The following is a 19,980-nucleotide window of genomic DNA, read 5'->3' on the forward strand; positions in this document are numbered from 1 at the left end:
GTTTGCAGAAACAACACTCACCCTCACAACCCGAGTGAGGGCATTGAATTTCTTTCTGCATTGGACAGGGCCCCTGGTCACCATGCTGCTGGAGTTGACCCTCTGGCATACATCCCTCCAAGCTCGTCGGTAGTCCTTATGATTCGGCCTCGTGCCATTGTTTGAGTAGAGAACATCTCGCCGGCGCTCCACTGCGGCCACCAATTGCTCCAGAGCCTCATTGGTGAAGCGCTCTGCTCTCTGTCTCACCTTCTCCATCTGGTCCAAGTTTTTAGTGCCAGAGAAGGGCCTGCGCCGATTCTGAGGCCTGCAAGGCGAAGAGTGTGGATGCTGAAGCTGACTGACCCACCCCTTTAAGAGCTGGCCGGCGCCTGGAAGTCTCATGGTCATCAGTAATTGAGAGCACCTGCGCTGCGCCCGTCCGCTCTGATATTGGGTTGCGCCGGAAGTTTAGCGCCTTAGGAGTCCCGTGTAACGCCTGAATTCGCGCCTCAATCCCCTTTAGGGGTGATGCAACCCAATATCACGCCAGGCGACGATAAGTTTCGTCTGGCTATAAACTTTGCGCAGCGCCAGTTCTAAAGCCTCAAGCGGGGCTATACCCAATTTCTAGGAATGTATTTTTGTCATGGATTTAGCCAATATATGAAACTGTCCAGAGAGTATCCATGGTTTACATAAGATAGAAGCTATCTGCGTGAGTAAAAGCAGGTTGTTCAATCAGCCAGATGCAGAACCTTGAGGGGGTATTTTAACCTCCCTGCCCGTCAGAAATGGTGTGGCAGGAAGTTAAGATGGCGGGGGATTCGCATCACGTCCTTGCTCCCCACCATTTTAACTCGCCTGAAATCAGGCACAAGATGGTCGCCTGCCTCATAGGAGTGAGGGCCTAATTTAAATGGCAAAGTTACGATCTAATGACGTCAGCGGGATGCAAACACCATTTTAACCGCGGGCCTGATTAAGGGCTGCATGGTTTCAAACCCACCAGTGAAAACCAGCAGCAGCCAGTATCCTGGCCACAGTAGGCCCAGTTAAGTTTATTTTATTTTTACTTTTTAAAGGTTTCTTATGAGCCAGGAGGAGCAGGAGTGATTCTCTTGGCCTTAGAAGAATACCTTGGGCCTCCCCTGCCACCAACTTCCCCCTTCCTTGATCATGACCACCCCACCCCCCTTTCCTTACTTACCTTGCCAGGGTCCCTGGTGGAGAACTGACCCCCTCTCCCCCACAAATGAGTATAGTTTGTCCAATCTAAATAGACCTCATTTGTGATGTTTATTGCCATAAAAGTTGATTCAGCTTTTGTTTGCTGTTGTAACTAAATTAGTTATTAAGATTTTCTCCAAAGCTCCTACTTGCAGTTGTGGGAACCAATGGTGATTTTTTTGAAATTACATATGACATTTTAATAGTGATTAGTAATGATGAGTAATCATTTCATTGTTACTGTTGTAGAAACTTAACAGTTTATCCTGTGGATCTAGGGATGGTTCAGCTGAACGTGTATACTATTTCTATTACTTCTGTCATTTTAAATACGCGTAGTTTCCTCATAATTTATTAACACATCCAAATTTTTAACTTATTGCTTTAGAATATTTATGTACTTATACTATTACATAGTATTTACAGCACAGAAACGGGCCATTCGGTCTAACAGATCCATGGTGGTGTTTAGGCTCCACACAATCCTCCACCCACTCTTCTTCACCTAACCCCATCTACTTATCCTTTTGTTCCTTTCTCCCTCATGTGCTTATCTAGCTTCCCCTTAAATGCATCTATACTATTCACCTCAACTACTCCCTGTGATAGCGAGTTTCACATTCTAACTACTATCTGGGTAAAGAAGTTTCTCCTGAATTCCCTATTGGATTTATTAGTGACTATCTTATATTTATGGCTCCTAGTTCTGATCTCGCCCATAAGTGGAAACATCTTCTCTGCGTTTACCCTATTAAACCCTTTCATAATCTTAAAGACATATATTATGTCACCCCTCAGTCTTCTCTTTTCGAGTTAGAAATTACAATGTGCTGACATGATAGAATAAAACATTATTTTCTTGTGCCTTCTTTACAGTGCAGTGAGACCTGTGGTGCTGGAACAAGGCATCGTAAAGTAACTTGTATCAACCAGAATTCAGAAGAGGCGCATAGTATTGAATGTGATGCAAGCAAAAGACCATTAGATGTGGAGCAGTGCAATACTCAACCTTGTGAATACATATGGATTACAGGAGAGTGGTCTGAGGTAGAAGAATATTTAAATTAATTCATAGCTTTGCAAAACTAGCAAAAAACATCTGATCCTAGTTGGGCTTAAATGCAGTATCATCTGAGGCATCAGATGTCGGTGTCAACATTCTCAAAAATCAACAGCTTTTAAAGATTTATGGCAGAATGCACTCAGCCTCAAGGGTTAGTGTTAAGGTTAATGTTAGCATTGAAATTGTGTTAGAATATTTTGTTTTCTACTGGTATCCAATGTCAAATAAAATGTATCTTTTTTCATTTTTGAGCCTGTATAGATATTATCAGGGCCTCCGTTTTAATGTGGTTAGATTAGAAGAACTCTTGCCATATTTTCCTATCTACTTGCAGTCTGCCCTTATTTACCTTGCCGTGGTTCAGATTCAGCTCTCTCGCTGCCATGGTCCAGGTTCTTTTTCCGGTCAGGGAATATCGCTTTCTTACTATATGCAGATTTGGGCGCCGCATTATAGAAAAGCGGGGGTAATTTTTACTTCCGGTGGCGATGCAAAATGGGCAATATCAGATTGGCTGCCATTTATACACCCCACCCAATTATCCTTTCCGTTGAAGTCAATGGGCAGCCAATTTGATATCACCCAATACGATAGCAAAATACTGCAGATGCTGGAAATCCGAAATAACAACAGAAAATGCTGGAAAAACTCAGCAAGCTGTGGCAACATCCGTGGAGAGAAAATAGAGTCAACGTTTCAGGTCAAACCCTTTGTCAAGACTGGAAAAGCACAGGAAATAAAATAGATTAAGAGGCCAGGCTGGGAGAGAACAAAAGAGAATTGAAGAGACATTAAGAGGTATTCAAAACGCGACGAGATGGTGATAGGACTAGTGGAGACAAAAGACGGCTCTAGATTAGGTGTGAAATGCACTGGCAGAATGGGAGACAGCTGCCATGTGGGAGAGAGAAAAAAAGGTGGGGGGGTGGGAAAGGGCCAAAACAAAGGTGTGGATAAAAAATAAGTAAAAATGTAATGGGGCCGAGGTTATGATCTGAAATTGTTGAACTCGATATTGAGTCCGGAAGGCTGTAAAGTGCCTAATCAGAAGATGAGGTGCTGTTCCTCGAGCTTACGCTGAGCTTCCGTGAAACAATGCAAGCGCCCGAGTACAGTGAGGACTGAGTGGGAATGGGGCGGTGAATTAAAATGACAGGCGACCTGAAGCTCGGGGTCATCCTTACGGACTGAACGGCGGTGTTCCGCAAAGCGGCCACCCAATCTGCGTTTGGTCTCCCCAATGTAGAGGAAGTGTTTGGGGCCCTGGACAGTGGGAAGCGGGGAGGTATAAGGGCAGGTGTTGCATCTCCTGTGCTTGCCCCACCGAACTTATCTCTTCCTATCTCGACTCTATCTTTTCTCCCCTTGTCCAGTCTTTTCCCACCTACATCCGCGACTCTTCGGATGCCCTCCGCCACTTTAACAGTTTCCAGTTTCCTGGCCCCAATCGCCTCCTTTTCACCATGGACATACAATCCCTCTACACCTGCCTCCCCCACCAGGATGGCCTGGGGGCGCTCCGCTTCTTCCTTGAACAGAGGCCTGACCAGTCCCCATCCACCACTACCCTCCTCCGCCTGGCTGAACTTGTTCTCACATTGAACAACTTCTCCTTTGATTCCACTCATTTCCTCCAAATCAAAGGTGTTGCTATGGGTACCCGCATGGGTCCTAGCTATGCCTGCCTTTTCGTGGGATATGTGGAACACTCTTTGTTCCAGTCCTACTTGGGTCCCCTCCCTCACCTCTTTTTCCGGTACATTGATGACTGTATCGGTGCCGTTTCCTGCTCTCGCCCTGAACTAGACAATTTCATTCACTTTGCCTCCAATTTCCACCCTTCCCTCACCTTCACATGGTCCATCTCCGACTCTTCCCTTCCCTTCCTCGACTTCTCCGTCTCCATCTCTGGGGATAGGTTATTGACCAACATTCACTACAAGCCCACTGACTCCCACAGCTACCTGGACTATACTTCCTCCCATCCCGCCTCCTGTAAGGACTCTATTCCATTCTCCCAGTTTCTCTGTCTCCGCCGCATCTGCTCCGATGATGCCACCTTCCACACCAGTGCTTCCAACATGTCTTCCTTTTTCCTCAACCGAGGATTCCCCTCTACCGTGATTGACACGGCCTTCGACCGTGTCCGTTCTATCTCCCGTACTTCTGCCCTCACCCCTGCCCCTCCCTCCCAGAACCATGATAGGGTTACCCTTCTCCTCACCTTTCATCCCATCAGCCCCCACATTCAACGGATCATCCTCCGCCATTTCCGCCACCTCCGAAGTGATCCCAACACCAAATGCATCTTCCCCTCCCCTCCCCTTTCAGCATTCTGTAGGGACTGCTCCCTCTGAGACACCCTAGTTCACTCCTCTATCACCCCCAGCACCCCTTCCCCTTCGCCCGGCACCTTCCCGTGCAAGCGCAGGAGATGCAACACCTGCCCTTATACCTCCCCCCTTCCCACTGTCCAGGGCCCCAAACACCCCTTCCAGGTGAAACAGCGATTTACTTGTACTTCTTGCAATCTAGTATACTGTATTCACTGCTCACGATGTGGTCTCCTCTACATTGGGGAGACCAAACGCAGATTGGGTGACCGCATTGCGGAACACCTCCGTTCAGTCCGTAAGGATGACCCCGAGCTTCAGGTCGCCTGTCATTTTAATTCACCGCCCCATTCCCACTCGGACCTCACTGTACTTGGGCTCTTGCATTGTTCCACAGAAGCTCAGCGTAAGATCGAGGAACAGCACCTCATCTTCCGATTAGGCACTTTACAGCCTTCCGGACTCAATATCGAGTTTAACAATTTCAGATCATAACCTCAGCCCCCATTACATTTTTACTTATTTTTTATCCACACCTTTGTTTTGGCACTTCCCCCCCCCTTTTTTTCTCTCCCACATGGCAGCTGTCTCCCATTCTGCCAGCGCATTTCACACCTAATCTAGAGCCGTCTTTTGTCTCCACTAGTCCTATCACCATCTCGTCTCGTTTTGAATACCTCTTAATGACTCTTCACTTCTCTTTTGTTCTCTCCCAGTCTGGCCTCTCAATCTATTTCATTTCCTGTGCTTTTCCAGTCTTGACAAAGGGTTTGACCCGAAACGTTGACTCTATTTTCTCTCCATGGATGTTGCCTGGCCTGCTGAGTTTTTCCAGCATTTTCTGTTGATACCACCCAGTTCTGACGAAAGGTCATCGACCTGAAACGCTAACTCTGTTTCTCTCTCCACAGATACTGCCTGACCTGCTGAGTATTTCCAGCATTTTCTGTTTTTATTTCAGATTTCCAACATCTGCAGTATTTTACTTTTGATATCACCCAGTTTACATCGTCACCGAAAGTTAAAATTACCCCAAAGACATTAAAGTCAGAGAAATTGTACAGCATAAATTTACCAAGATTATACCAGGGATGGGAAAAATAGTTTTGAGGACAGACCTCAGATACTGGGACTATTTGCACTGGAGCAGAGAAGGCTAAGAGGATATTTAATAGAAGTCTTAAAATTATGAAGAGTTTTGATGGAGTGAATCAGGAAGGACTATTATCCTCCAGTTGGGGAGTCAGTGACATGGTCGAGGCAGAGATCATTGCTTCTTTTAAGGGATAATTGGATAAATATTTAAAACAGAGAAAGATGAAATTGGGATTGCAGTTATTGGTATTTAAAAATTAATTGCAGCAGAGTAACAATGAAACAACCATTGTATGTCATTCTCCGATATTTATGCTGTCACTTGCCTCTGCTCTCCTGCAGTCTCTTTGGAGATTGATTAGGAAAATACAGACCCAGTCTCCTGTGCATGTGCAAAAGACCAGGTCCTTCATTTCCAAATCAGCCTCCTAATGGTAGACAACGGCAAATAGCGTTATAAATGTCTGACCTTGTTCTATCAATTGCCCCCACAAATGCAGAAAAAATGATTCAGCAGGTTTGGGAATCGGTTCCACGTGTCAGCATTCTTGCATCATGGTGCTATTTTGCATCACACGCAAGCATGCTGACGTACTGAACTAGCTTAGTGTATTTCATCAGGTTCAAGGAGCACCAGGTATTTCAATGGTAGAACACAAGACCCATAAAAATCAACAGGAGAGAACCCTGTCTCAGCAGTAAACAGCATTCATATAAAGCCAAAGGGAGTGTCACATTTTTTATTTTTTTTGTGCTAGGTATTCTCTTGGGCTCAGTGCCGCAGGTCACTCCCGTAAGTGGACCTCGTGTCTACAATGAGCCAAAGTCTTCCTTTTCTGCCCAATATCTAGTTCAACAATAACATGACCCTTCTTCTTATCGTGTCTACACACTGTTCCCTTTGGGAACAGTATGAAGTAGTGGAAGGATTTCTGGCCGCGTTAAACGCTCCTTCCGTGACCGTAACCATCTTCATACCAGCCATTAGGGTAGTTAGTCCTATGGCGGGAGGGTTTTACGGGCTCCCACAACCCGGACGCAAGTATCCCGCTGGATGTAATATCATGACTGAAGGATCAAAACAGAGAACCTTTGCTCTGTATGCTAGCTACTGAAATATGACATGTGCTACCACAAGAATTATACTCTCTTTACAGAAGGCAGACTGAAAAGCACTCAATGAAAGCAAAGCACAGCTTCAAACCATCAACTAGTTTATTTATATAAATAATAAAATATATGAATGAACAGTATGCAGTGTCGCAGTAAGAACAATCAATTTCCCTATGCTCCTCAGTTTTGAAAAATAATCAAGGCGCAACTTACTAACTCTGTAAACATGGGCTCATCTTCACTAGCTTAACCTCTCAACGCTAAGCTGTTTCAGACTTTCAAAACACAATTACCCTCCTGCTGCCATGACAAGAACTCCATATCACCCTGGGTGCGGGGGCAGGGGTAGAGAGAGAGAGACTCACAAGCCTGTGAAATGGAGGAGCATTATTCTAATAAGCTGTTAATCAAGGTTGCTACCCTAATAGAATGTGTACTCTTTGATGTGGCAGCAGGAGGCTGCTACACATTTGCCTAGGCAAATAGAATGGAACAACACCTGGAGCCTCAGGGGACACAAAGTGTGATTGAGATTGTAAACATTGACCCTACCTCTGTACGCTAATTAACTCTTCAAATTTCCTTTGTGAGCCTAAATGAGCTTTCAAACTGCTGGCTTATTGTTGAGGAAAAATGTGAATTTTGCATCACACAATTAGTGTAAGTAAAATTTCCACCTCAGCAACATAGCCAAAATCCAATTTGTTATCAGTAAGTATTCTATCCATGTGGAGAGGGGGATATAGGCTACATAAATATATGTTTAACAGTGTAGAATTAAATTGCTCTTCTGTCTTGCCTAGTTCATTTAAATACGTTTTATCAAATTGCTGATTTTGAGGTTTAATGCTCCAAAATAGCAAAGATTTAAATACATCAGAAATCTAAACATCTTTCTAAATATTGCACTCTGGAGCTTAGTAAACAGCAAAATAAATGTGCATTTCAAACATAACAGTCATGAATTATGGACCAATATATTTCTGTTCTACAAAATGGTTTACTCTCAGTAGTTATTTTAATTGAATTTCTTCTCTGTCAAATTCTTATGAATGAACCAGCCTTCTAGCAAGTCCTGCTAAAGCATTCTTAACCCAGAGTTCTGAGCTTGTAACAGAGTGTTAGTATGAACTACCTGGATAGAATGGTCCAAATCGGGAACTCAACATGTGCAAAACCACAAACATGAACCCATCTCCTGCCATGTGATTAAATAACGCGTTTGAGAACCAAGGTGCTCTGCCACCAGGCTACACTTTAACTATAATTTCCATACCATACTTTTAGTGCCATACAAAAGCTATTGTTAAATACAGATTTGAGGTATGAGATTATAGCAGAAGTAACTAAAGCATTTCCAGCATTTTTGATTCCAACACTTTGTTACATTAGAAAAGAAAATCAGATTAACAATTTGACTTTATTTCCAGTGCTCAGTTACTTGTGGACATGGCTACCAACAAAGACTTGTTTCCTGCAGTGAGGTTTATAATGGTAAGGACCTCTATGAATACGGCTACTATCATCAGATAACAACTAACTGCCCTGGGACACAGCCGCCAAACATCCGTGCCTGCTCTCTTGGTGAATGTCTTGTTACTGCCTCATGGAGGGTTGGAAATTGGGGAAGTGTAAGTTCATTTCAAAACTTTTCAGGACACAAGCTGTAAACCTCAGCAATTGCATTATATTTAATTTGATGCAAATTTAACATATTCTTGTTATTCTGATGTTGTATTAATGCTTTGTGTCAGGATTTTATGGAGTATGTTCTTTGAATCACAATGGAGGCATGAGGCATTACTCAGAATGTATCTAGCAAGACAGTAAATTCTACTGTACTATGTAGGCTCTTACTATATAACCTAGTTATATTTTTCTGGTGCCTAATAATCTTGGAGTTTTTCTCACGCCATGAATGTTGTTAGATACTAACATGGAAGAACACTCTTAATCTACAGTTGAAGAGTTTCCACTTACTGTATAATGATATTTCTATGTCTCTAATACATTTTCTCTTAATCAAATTTATCTCTCAATTGCTTTCTAAAACATTATCAACATTCCTTTTGTCAAAGATTTTTTGTGAACTTAAGCTATTTTGCAGTTTAATTGCCAGTCAAATGATTTGCTTTCCCAAATCTTGACATGACAATAATAAAAGGCCAATTGATTTGAAATATCATTTATGGTGACAGTGCTATTAAAGATTATATTAAACTCAAAGTAATAACTGGAGATAAACATCAGATTGATATGTCCATACAGTTTCTGTTACATGAAAGTACTGGTTTGATCATTATTGATAGTGATTTATGTTCATTTAACATTTAGTTCTATTTAATTTCCTTTTTTAAATTTTCTTGAAAGTGTTCAGCGACTTGTGGAATAGGAGTCATGCAACGCTCAGTACACTGTTTAACAAATGATGGACATTTAAGCAATTTGTGTAGTTCGGACATTAAGCCAGAAGAGAGGAGAACATGCCAGAGTGGAAAATGTAAGCATGTGGCTTATTAAGTCCATTTTCCCATCACCATAAAATAGCACCATCTGTTTTCTGTTTAGGCTGATGCAAGTTATCATGTACAGAGTCTGTTTCTGATTGTTCAAAAGTACATTTTCTAAAGTTTGATGAAAACCATATTTTGCATGTAGGTAAATTTCCAGAAAGCTGTAGAGATGTGCAAAGATTGAAGGGATTCATGGAAGATGGTGATCATGTTCTTAATATTCAAGGGAAGCAACTGAAGGTACATTGGTGAACTATTTTAAATGAGAAATGAAGAGTTGTCATAAAAATGTAATTTTTCCTTATTTCATTTATTCCATTCTTGCATCAAGGTGTTTTTGTCATTGCAGATATATTGTGCTGGTATGTTGTCAGATAGCCCAAGAGAGTACATTACACTGGCAAGTGGTGATATTGAAAATTTCTCAGAAGTTTATGGTTACAGGTATAGAAAGACAAAATATGATTGTATTAACATAGTGTTCACTTTATAAATAGAAACTAATTTTGTACCATCTTTGAAATATACATTAAACATTTTATTTGATTTAGGCTGCATAATCCTGCTGAATGCCCATATAATGGAAGTAGAAGAGATGACTGTCAATGCAGAAGAGATTATCTGGCTGCTGGGTTTTCTACCTTCAGCAAAGTAAGACTGGATATCAACACTTTGCAAATAATAAGTGAGTAAAATCTCCCTTACTGTTGTATTTTATTTAACCATATTGATAATAAAGTTTCCTCTTTCACTGAAAGATATACTAAACCTAAAAAGCAAACAAGGAATGACATGAACAATTGAAAAAGAATATACACAGTTACCTTTTGTTTTACTTTAAGGGCAATTTTAATCCTGCCCGCCCCTGCAGATACCGTTAACATTGCTCTGGAGACTTAATGGCCAACATTCCGCTCCCTTCCTGTAGGTTTCAATTTTAACCTGTTCTTCTGAGCAGGCAGGAATGACACCGGAAACTGGCAGGATCCTTCTTTAAATATGCAGCTTGGGCTCCGATAAAATAATCGGGGCCAGACTGCAATTTTTACCAATGGGCTGAACGGGGAAGCTGTTGCAGCTTTCCCGCCAGGTGAAACTAGGGGGAAGAAAAGTCGGGGTCAAAAGAGGACCAGAGAGATAAGCTTTTAAACATTTTTTTAACTTTCTTTGTGGTGCCAGGAGGAGCAGGGCTAGAAGCAATATTTTCAAATTACTTATTTGATGTTATAACACAAGTAGGAAATAAAATGGATTATGGCTCAGTAGTGTATGCAGATAGCATAAAATGTACTGCAGCAGTCTAAGGGTGCCCCGCATCAGAGAGTCTTCTCCAAACCTCTGCATGGCTCTAGTTAGTGATGCCTGGAGCAGAGCCAAGTCTGAGTCCAACTTTGGGATAGGAACATGAACTGAGTTGAGGTTGGCACTGGATCGCTGGCTAAATCTCTGACATGAACCCACCTATGGGGTAGCAAAGCTGAGATGCACTACATTTGTATCTTCCCACCTGCCCATGCAATTGCTGATACTCTACCTGTCTCTCCCCACCTGCCTGCCCAATGTTCCCTCTGCTTTTCATCACCTACCTGCTTTCCACTGATCTGATTGTATACCTTGTTCTCTGCCTGCTTCTCCCATGCTGCATTTCCAGTAACACACCCACCCAACACTTTGCCTTGTTTGGAGTAGGCCCATTAGGCCACAACTTGCTGGCTAAACGGCCCTCTTGCCCCTTGCAGACAGTTAAATGAGCTCATTCAAGTTTCCAATGCTCCAGAGATTTACCCCATTAGTCACCACTGCTCGGATGTGATTTAAAATTTACTATCTAAACTGAACCATAACCTAAGAAACATTGTAAGCATTGAGGGATTATGGCTGACAGGCTGAGGCACTGATTAAGGTTGCAGTCACTTCGGTAAAATGGATTTGCATCCCACTATTGTCAGTTCATGTACTGTTCGTGTAACTTCAAGTGCAGTTCTAAAAGGAAAATAATTACTATAATCTAATAAATTTTTGCAAATATGGGTGGAATTTTAACTCCGCCCCCCCCCCACGCTGGGCAGGAACTGAGTGGATGAGCCATTAAAATGGAATGGCTCCATTTCCCGCTCTGTTCACGCCAATCTACGATTGCAAAGCCATTGGGAGCGAAATTCGGTTTCGCCCCATTTGGGGCACAATTATCGGCCGGGCACAAAGTTTAGCGCCTGGCACTAATTATCGCCTCCGACTGCAAACTTGGCTGCTATCGCCCCTGGAGGTGATTGGAGCGTTAAATCAGGCGCTACACATCTCTCTTAAGGTGCGAGGAGCGAGGCGCTACCTCAGAGCGCTGGTGAAGCTCATGTGATGTCAGTCAGCAATGGAACACAGACACACTGGCACCGGCCAGTTCTTAAAGGGGAGGGTCGATCTTGCTCTCCATCCACACCCTGCTCATTGTAGCCTTGAATCTCGGCCTGGAGAGACCTGTACATTAGATCTGCTGGAAAGAACAATGGAGAGGCCCAGGGAAAGAGCTCAGACAGCAGCCCCCATAGTCTCTTCTAAATCGATGCAAGGAAGGTCAAATCAAAATGAACCTGCAAAGTGCTGCTCAGTACCCAAAACTCTTAAACACAGCGTTGAATCTCTCCAGAAGTCTCTCTCTCCCTCTCTCCGAATGCGTGGTGCAAAAATGTCACCGAAAAAAAGTGGCAGGAAGCGGTCGCCTTTAAATCGTGCTCCCCCAGTCCCTTCCTGACTGCAAAACGCTCCCCTCAACCTGTCGTTGCTAGTGGCAGGCGGTAAGGCAGGGGGTGCCACTCAATATCTGGTCCGGGGTGCTACCAGGGCATTGCATGCTCGACTGACGTCACGATCTGCGGGCGCAGGAGATCGTGGCAGTAGTGTTTAGCGCCGCCGCAAAATGCCTGGTCAATTTTGCGAGCGGTGCAAACATCGCCGCGCCTGGGCACTAGTTGCTTTGCACTCCATTACGGGAGACGCAAAGCAACCGAATTTTTCCCCCATTGATTTTTGCAGAGGATGAGGTGCCTGCCGGACTCAGGTGAAAGCCTTGTGCATAAACACTAATCGGGGTCCGACTGATGTCATAGTTTTATATCTCCATTCTTGATTTATTTGATTTATTTCTATATCTTTCCTGTCATCAAAGAATTATTAATGGTACTATCTGAGCAGAAAGAAAGAGATTGCTCCCTCCATACCCCACTTTTGCTCAAGTGCAATATGCCCAAAGTGTGCTGTGTCTGTCAAAGCCTCAAAATGCCAAATTTGGTGGGCTGGGTCATTTATATAGCCTGGTCACACCCTCAATGCAGGCCCACCACTAACAGGGTGTAGCAGCATTTACATTTTTGATAAAACTGCAATTAAATCTAATGCAAAACAAAAATATAGAGGGGAATTGTAACCCCCAAAAACGAGTGGGTTTTGATTGGGTGGGATATAAAAATCTCAAACCCGAACCCAACCCACCTCGAACCTGCGGTTTTAACGGAGGTGGAACGGTGAGGTGGGAAACCAACTCGCTCCCAGGAGGTGGGTGGCTCATTGAAATATTTTAATGAGGCTGCGTGCCACAGATTTTATCTCTCTTCCAGGTTTAACCCTGGCAGGCCGGGTTTCCCAGGCCTCGGGAAACCCGGCAGCTAAAGGGAGGCGAAGACTGCTGCGTGGAAGAGGTAAGTGCCTTTCCAGCACTGCTTGTGGGCCAGGAGGAGCAAGAGTGCTTCCTCCCAGCTCCACAAGCTAACCTGCTTCCCTTCCTGCAGTCAGATTTCCCCCACCCCCCAACAATCGGGACCGCCACCCCCGTCCCACGATCGGATCCGCCCTCGCTACACCAACCCTCCACCACGATCACCGAACCCCCCCGCCCCTGCTATCATTAAACCCTCCAATCCCCTGCGATCACTCCCTGTCCCTACAAGCCACGCTGTACCCACCCCTTCATGATCTCTACCCCAGCAGCACAATGTTACCTACTTCTGGCTCCGGCCTCTTCTGCAGCGTTCCCCGCCCGACAGGGAGCCAAACCTGTCAATCAGACTGGCTTCCAGGGGGGAGGGAGTCCTGTTGGAAAAAAAACACACATGTTGTGGAGTTACAGCGTTCCCCACCAGAACGCCTCGCCACCCGCCCCCACCCCCCAACTTGGAAATCCCACCCCAGTAAAAATCAGGGCCATGATCTCGGAAGTCTCACTATTTTAAATAGAACATTTTATAAGCATAGTTCTGACATGTAGATTTGCAGTCAGTTACATTTCCAAGCGCTAAGGCTGCTTGGCATGTAAATCTGCATAAATTCAGAGTATGAAATTAGATATTACAGTAATTTTGAGTAGAATATTTATCATGCCAGTTGGCTTTGGGATTTTTTGTTTGGCAGAACAAAGTTAACAACATCTGTTGCCTATAGATGAAACCTTTTGATTTGTCATGGAAAGGCCCAGAGTTGAGAAAAACTGAGTGGATCAGGGGATCAACTTTGAAATGCCATTGCTGTGTCTTAGTGTTTTTGAGTTACAATGGCTACATGTTGAATTTAAGATCAGGACATGCATGCAATTCTCAAAAAAGAGTGAAGTTGCAACATGCAGCAGCAGTGAAAATTTGACTGACTAATGTTCACTTGGATATGGAGATGTTTAGGCTAATTAATCTCTTCCAGCACCTTGTAAATGAAAGACGGGCTTCATAAACATGAATATCTGCAACTCAGAAGAAGCTCCAAAGTGCTTCAAAAAAGATTGCCGATATGTCTGCAGCTGCTGGAAATTCCTTTTTCTGACGAGAGTAAATTTTTAGGAAATAGGTTTGAATGATACTGTGCTTGTCAAGGCGAAGGATGTTAATGTTGAGAGTAGAACAACTTTTTCTCTAATTGTGTCACTCAGTCTTGGGTCAGTTAGAGCTCAGCCAGCGAGTTTCAGAATAAAGCTCCCTTTATTGTGCATCATCGTCATTTTTCAACTTCCTGCACCAAACTATCTCTATAACCTCAGAGTGTGGTTGGCAATTATGGCTAAATTGGGGCCAGTTTTATACCGTGGGCTCATGTTTTTAGCAGCTATTCAAGTGGGCCAGTACTGCATACTGGGTTCTTGGCTTAAACATGACAACCTTTATCATTTTAGGCTGATAGCAGCATTTTGAGGGCCCTAGTCAGTATGTAAACATTTGGTGACAAAAATAAGTGAAAACCAAACTTTCTCCCCTCAGTACTGTCTGCTGCACCTCACTCATACACTCCTCTGTTTGACTCTCCAATCCAAGTCCAACTGGTAATGTATTGAACTGAACTCCTCTCTCCTTAATGCCTCTAATAGTAGTGAGCCCAACCACTGTGTGCTGGAGGCAGGAACTCTCACAAGAACAAAGGTTCCTGCCTACAGTACAGAGCAGTCAAAATCACTGCTATTTGTGGTAGGAGCAGCATTGAGGAGAGAGAGGAGCCCCTGAATGGTCCATTAGTAGTCAGCCGTAGATAGGAACTGAACAAGGGAAGAAGGGATGACAATAAAGGGAGATGGAAGTGGATGAAATTGAGAATAGCAGTTTGGTTTGAAAGAGGAAAGAGAATGCCAATATTAACTGTTGGGAAGTGGGGAAAGAGTACCAGCATTAATGGGGATGGGGTAAAAGAGTATGAACTACAGAGAGGGGGGCAGTGGCAGCTTGATCTGAGGAGGGAAAGATTAACAGCATGTATCGGGAGAGGGGGGCAGTGGCAGCTTGAACTGAGGAGGGAAAGATTAACAGCATGTATCGGGAGAGGGGGGCAGTGGCAGCTTGATCTGAGGAGGGAAAGATTAACAGCATGTATTGGGAGAGGGGGGCAGTGGCAGCTTGAACTGAGGAGGGAAAGATTAACAGCATGTATCGGGAGAGGGGGCAGTGGCAGCTTGAACTGAGGAGGGAAAGATTAACAGCATGTATTGGGAGAGGGGGGCAGTGGCAGCTTGAACTGAGGAGGGAAAGATTAACAGCATGTATCGGGAGAGGGGGGCAGTGGCAGCTTGAACTGAGGAGGGAAAGATTAACAGCATGTATTGGGAGAGGGGGGCAGTGGCAGCTTGAACTGAGGAGGGAAAGATTAACAGCATGTATCGGGAGAGGGGGGCAGTGGCAGCTTGAACTGAGGAGGGAAAGATTAACAGCATGTATCGGGAGAGGGGGGCAGTGGCAGCTTGATCTGAGGAGGGAAAGATTAACAGCATGTATCGGGAGAGGGGGGCAGTGGCAGCTTGATCTGAGGAGGGAAAGATTAACAGCATGTATTGGGAGAGGGGGCAGTGGCAGCTTGGACTGAGGAGGGAAAGATTAACAGCATGTATTGGGAGAGGGGGGCAGTGGCAGCTTGAACTGAGGAGGGAAAGATTAACAGCATGTATCGGGAGAGGGGGGCAGTGGCAGCTTGGACTGAGGAGGGAAAGATTAACAGCATGTATCGGGAGAGGGGGGCAGTGGCAGCTTGGACTGAGGAGGGAAAGATTAACAGCATGTATCGGGAGAGGGGGGCAGTGGCAGCTTGGACTGAGGAGGGAAAGATTAACAGCATGTATTGGGAGAGGGGGAAGTGGCAGCTTGAATTGAGGAGGGAAAGATTAACAGCATGTATCGGGAGAGGGGGGCAGTGGCAGCTTGATCTGAGGAGGGAAAGATTAACAGCATGTATCGGGAGAGGGGGGCAGTGGCAGCTTGGACTGAGGAGGGAAAGATTAACAGCATGTATTGGGAGAGGGGGGCAGTGGCAGCTTGATCTGAGGAGGGAAAGATTAACAGCATGTATCGGGAGAGGGGGGCAGTGGCAGCTTGGACTGAGGAGGGAAAGATTAACAGCATGTATTGGGAGAGGGGGGCAGTGGCAGCTTGGACTGAGGAGGGAAAGATTAACAGCATGTATCGGGAGAGGGGGGCAGTGGCAGCTTGAACTGAGGAGGGAAAGATTAACAGCATGTATCGGGAGAGGGGGGCAGTGGCAGCTTGGACTGAGGAGGGAAAGATTAACAGCATGTATCGGGAGAGGGGGGCAGTGGCAGCTTGAATTGAGGAGGGAAAGATTAACAGCATGTATCGGGAGAGGGGGGCAGTGGCAGCTTGGACTGAGGAAGGAAAGATTAACAGCATGTATCGGGAGAGGGGGGCAGTGGCAGCTTGAACTGAGGAGGGAAAGATTAACAGCATGTATTGGGAGAGGGGGGCAGTGCCAGCTTGATCTGAGGAGGGAAAGATTAACAGCATGTATCGGGAGAGGGGGGCAGTGGCAGCTTGAACTGAGGAGGGAAAGATTAACAGCATGTATTGGGAGAGGGGGGCAGTGGCAGCTTGGACTGAGGAGGGAAAGATTAACAGCATGTATCGGGAGAGGGGGGCAGTGGCAGCTTGAACTGAGGAGGGAAAGATTAACAGCATGTATCGGGAGAGGGGGGCAGTGGCAGCTTGGACTGAGGAGGGAAAGATTAACAGCATGTATCGGGAGAGGGGGGCAGTGGCAGCTTGATCTGAGGAGGGAAAGATTAACAGCATGTATTGGGAGAGGGGGGCAGTGCCAGCTTGATCTGAGGAGGGAAAGATTAACAGCATGTATCGGGAGAGGGGGGCAGTGGCAGCTTGAACTGAGGAGGGAAAGATTAACAGCATGTATTGGGAGAGGGGGGCAGTGGCAGCTTGGACTGAGGAGGGAAAGATTAACAGCATGTATCGGGAGAGGGGGGCAGTGGCAGCTTGAACTGAGGAGGGAAAGATTAACAGCATGTATCGGGAGAGGGGGGCAGTGGCAGCTTGGACTGAGGAAGTTGGATAACAAAAAAAGTCAGCTTGAACAGGGGCTGGGGAAAAAAAGTTCCAAATTGAATGGGGGGGATGGAAGATTGAGGAGGAGGAGGAGGAGGAGAATGCCAGGTTGAGTTCAAAGGAGGGAGGAGTGCAAAGAGTGCCAATATGAACTGGAGAGTTGGAGGAGGAGAGAGTTTCTATCTGAAAGGGTGGAGAATTGGATGGAGTACAATGTCTCTGTGAGCTGGGTCATGAAGCGGTGGAATGTATCTGAACTGGGGCAGGGGATCGGAAGTGGGCGAATGACTGTTGAAGTAACTCATTTGGGGAAGTGATGGTCTGGTTGGCCTGTTTAAAATATAGATGCCACTTTGGCTTTCTTAGATTAAAAGTCCATGAATTGTGAAATATAAATACGCAAAATTAGCCAGAATATATAGTTTAATATAAAAAATTAAAATTTGCTGAGGAAACCTAAAATTTGTTACTTGAACATTTGATTTCCACCTTCAGGTTTTCAGGTACTTATTTGTTTTTCCCTGCCATTCAGTTTAACTTGCAACTACTCATTTTCACATCATAAAGCGATTTTGAAGTGTCAGCTTTTCTGACGTTGTTGATCAGCTTTTTGCAAGTGTTCTAAATTTGCCTGTATGTTGGCAGAAGTATGAAAGCCTTGTAAAATCAGTCCTGCATCATGTGTACTGCTATATTCAGCCAGCCATGTGAAGACAGAACTGCTAACTCATGATTTGATTGGAAGACTTGCATTAGCTGACATTGAGCTTTGCAGTATAGCACACAGTGCAGCAACAACAAGAACTTACATGCAAACATACAAAAAGAACAGCAAGAACAGGCCACCCAGCCCATCAAGTCTGTCCATCCAGACATGGTGTAACTACATGCACCATTGGCCCACCTATATAACCACACAATCTCCTGGGAGAAGCAGAAAAACAGAAAAAAGCTACACCAAATTCAAGAAAAACTCTGGGAAATTTCTCTACAACAACCTCCCCCCCCCCCCCCCCCAAGACAATCAAGCAAAACTCTAAGAAACTGTGACAGCCTATAACTCCACATAACCCAGCTAACTAGTGGCTTACCTTATATAAGTAGAAATGCCCTTTACATTCAGAAATCTGTCATGTTCCTTTTAAAGCACTGTTGAGAATCCATACGCACCACATGTAGAGATAGTCTGTTCTAGTGGGCCATCGTTTTCACTGAAAAGAAACCCCTACTGGTATCCAACCTAACTCTTCACCTATGTATTTACTTGCAATACATAGGATCTTTAATGTAGAGAAATAGCCTAAAGTTTTCCACAAAAGAACACCAAGCAGAAGATAGGATATGCTATCCATGGAACATTTAGCATTTTGGTTAACTTTAAACATTTTTATACTTCACAACTATAGGGGCTAAATTGGATAGTGCTGTTCATTGACTGGATGCATCAGCAGGGGGCCAATATCGTAACTTGCTAGCACCAGTTAAAGTTAGCCTGCACTGCTTAAAGCTAGCCTGCACCTCTTATAGGGGAGATGCAGTGGCTGGAGCAAGTGCTGGGAGTCGAGCAGGAAGTGAATCTGACCTGGGAAACAGTGTGGAATGGCATAACATGGGAGAGAGCGGGCTCCAAGGTTTTCAGAAGCTGCACTGGAGGCCTTGGTGGAGAAGGTGAAAAGTAAGAGAGATGTCCTGTATCTGCAGGGGGTCAAAAGGGCCCTCCAGATACTTGCTCAGAAGGCAGTGGGAGCAGATAGCCATGGAGGTCAATACCAGGAGTCAAGCCCCGAGGACCAGGATGCAGTGCCGCAAGAAGTTCATTCAAGTGGTCAAGGTCAGTGAATGCATCTTCAAATGCTATATCCTACCAACTGCACCACTAGCCTCAGCCACTGCTCAATTCACCACACCCCCAGCACTCACCTACCAACAATCTCTATCAGTCAGGACTCATTCATAGCTTCACCTTACCCTCCCACACTTAACACTGCTGCAAGCCTCACACCCACATCTCACACCTTGCGCACACTGCCAGCTATTCAACCATGACAGCCACATCACCCAAACAGATTGCACGACACTCACTGACACATTTCAATCTCAAGGTGGTGCACAACCAGTGGCAACAGGAGCTAATCGAAGTGGGACAGGCGCGCCTGCATGTCCTAACCCCCATGGAGGAGACGGTGATGGCCATTATTGGAACGGCCATTACTGAGCCCGTGGCCAGTGGCGGGGCTGAAACCATCGAAGATGATGGTATCCTCATACCTAATCCTCCTTCCAAATCCCACTTGGCCCTCCTTCCACAATCTCTTCTGATTTACAAGCTGCAGATGGTGTAAGCATGCACCTCTTTACTTTCCACACCCCCCACCACCACAATCTTACCCTTGTGCCTTTCTCCTTTCAGATGCCCAAGAACTGCAACCTGCCCAGGCAGTGATGGAAGAACAAGAAGACAGTGATGGCGAAGACACACTGTCACTCAATTTGACACTCACAGCCACCAGCTCAGATACTGACTCTGTGCATAATTTAAAGGACAGCATAGAGGCGGAATCTGCATGTGGTGAGACACCAGGCAAGAGTGGCCTGCAGCCAGAGCAAGGGGCAAGGATAGTGCAGGTGCCAGCTCGCCGGAGGGCTAGGTCGCACACGAGTTCTGCTGCAGAAGACTCAGATGAGGAATTCGATGGGGCAGGCTACAGAAGAAGACTGATGGGTACGCACAATGAAATGCTTGGTGCATTGGGAAGTCTGCTAGAAAGTCTGCGTGCAATGTCAAGGAGCATGAAGGGGTCTGGCTCCAACTTGGCACAGGGTTTTAAGCAGAGCTTGGAGCCCAT

At 45.2% G+C, this 19,980-nt stretch overlaps 1 protein-coding gene across 1 annotated transcript in view; it reads left to right on the forward strand.

Annotated features, from left to right (window-relative positions):
- Positions 1-19,980, forward strand: part of adamts9 (ADAM metallopeptidase with thrombospondin type 1 motif, 9) — a 360,757-nt gene that overhangs the window by 266,175 nt on the left and 74,602 nt on the right. Inside the window, exons 31-36 of the mRNA XM_086001493.1 lie at positions 2,086-2,256; positions 8,244-8,444; positions 9,184-9,313; positions 9,472-9,566; positions 9,676-9,770; positions 9,878-10,011. Of these exons, the coding sequence (XP_085857619.1) occupies positions 2,086-2,256; positions 8,244-8,444; positions 9,184-9,313; positions 9,472-9,566; positions 9,676-9,770; positions 9,878-10,011 (826 nt within the window). The remainder of the gene's footprint in view (positions 1-2,085; positions 2,257-8,243; positions 8,445-9,183; positions 9,314-9,471; positions 9,567-9,675; positions 9,771-9,877; positions 10,012-19,980) is intronic.

This window comes from Somniosus microcephalus, chromosome 11 (assembly GCF_052327205.1).
Source record: "Somniosus microcephalus isolate GS21.2 chromosome 11, FLI_Smic_1.0, whole genome shotgun sequence".
NCBI classification, from domain to species: Eukaryota; Metazoa; Chordata; class Chondrichthyes; order Squaliformes; family Somniosidae; genus Somniosus; species Somniosus microcephalus.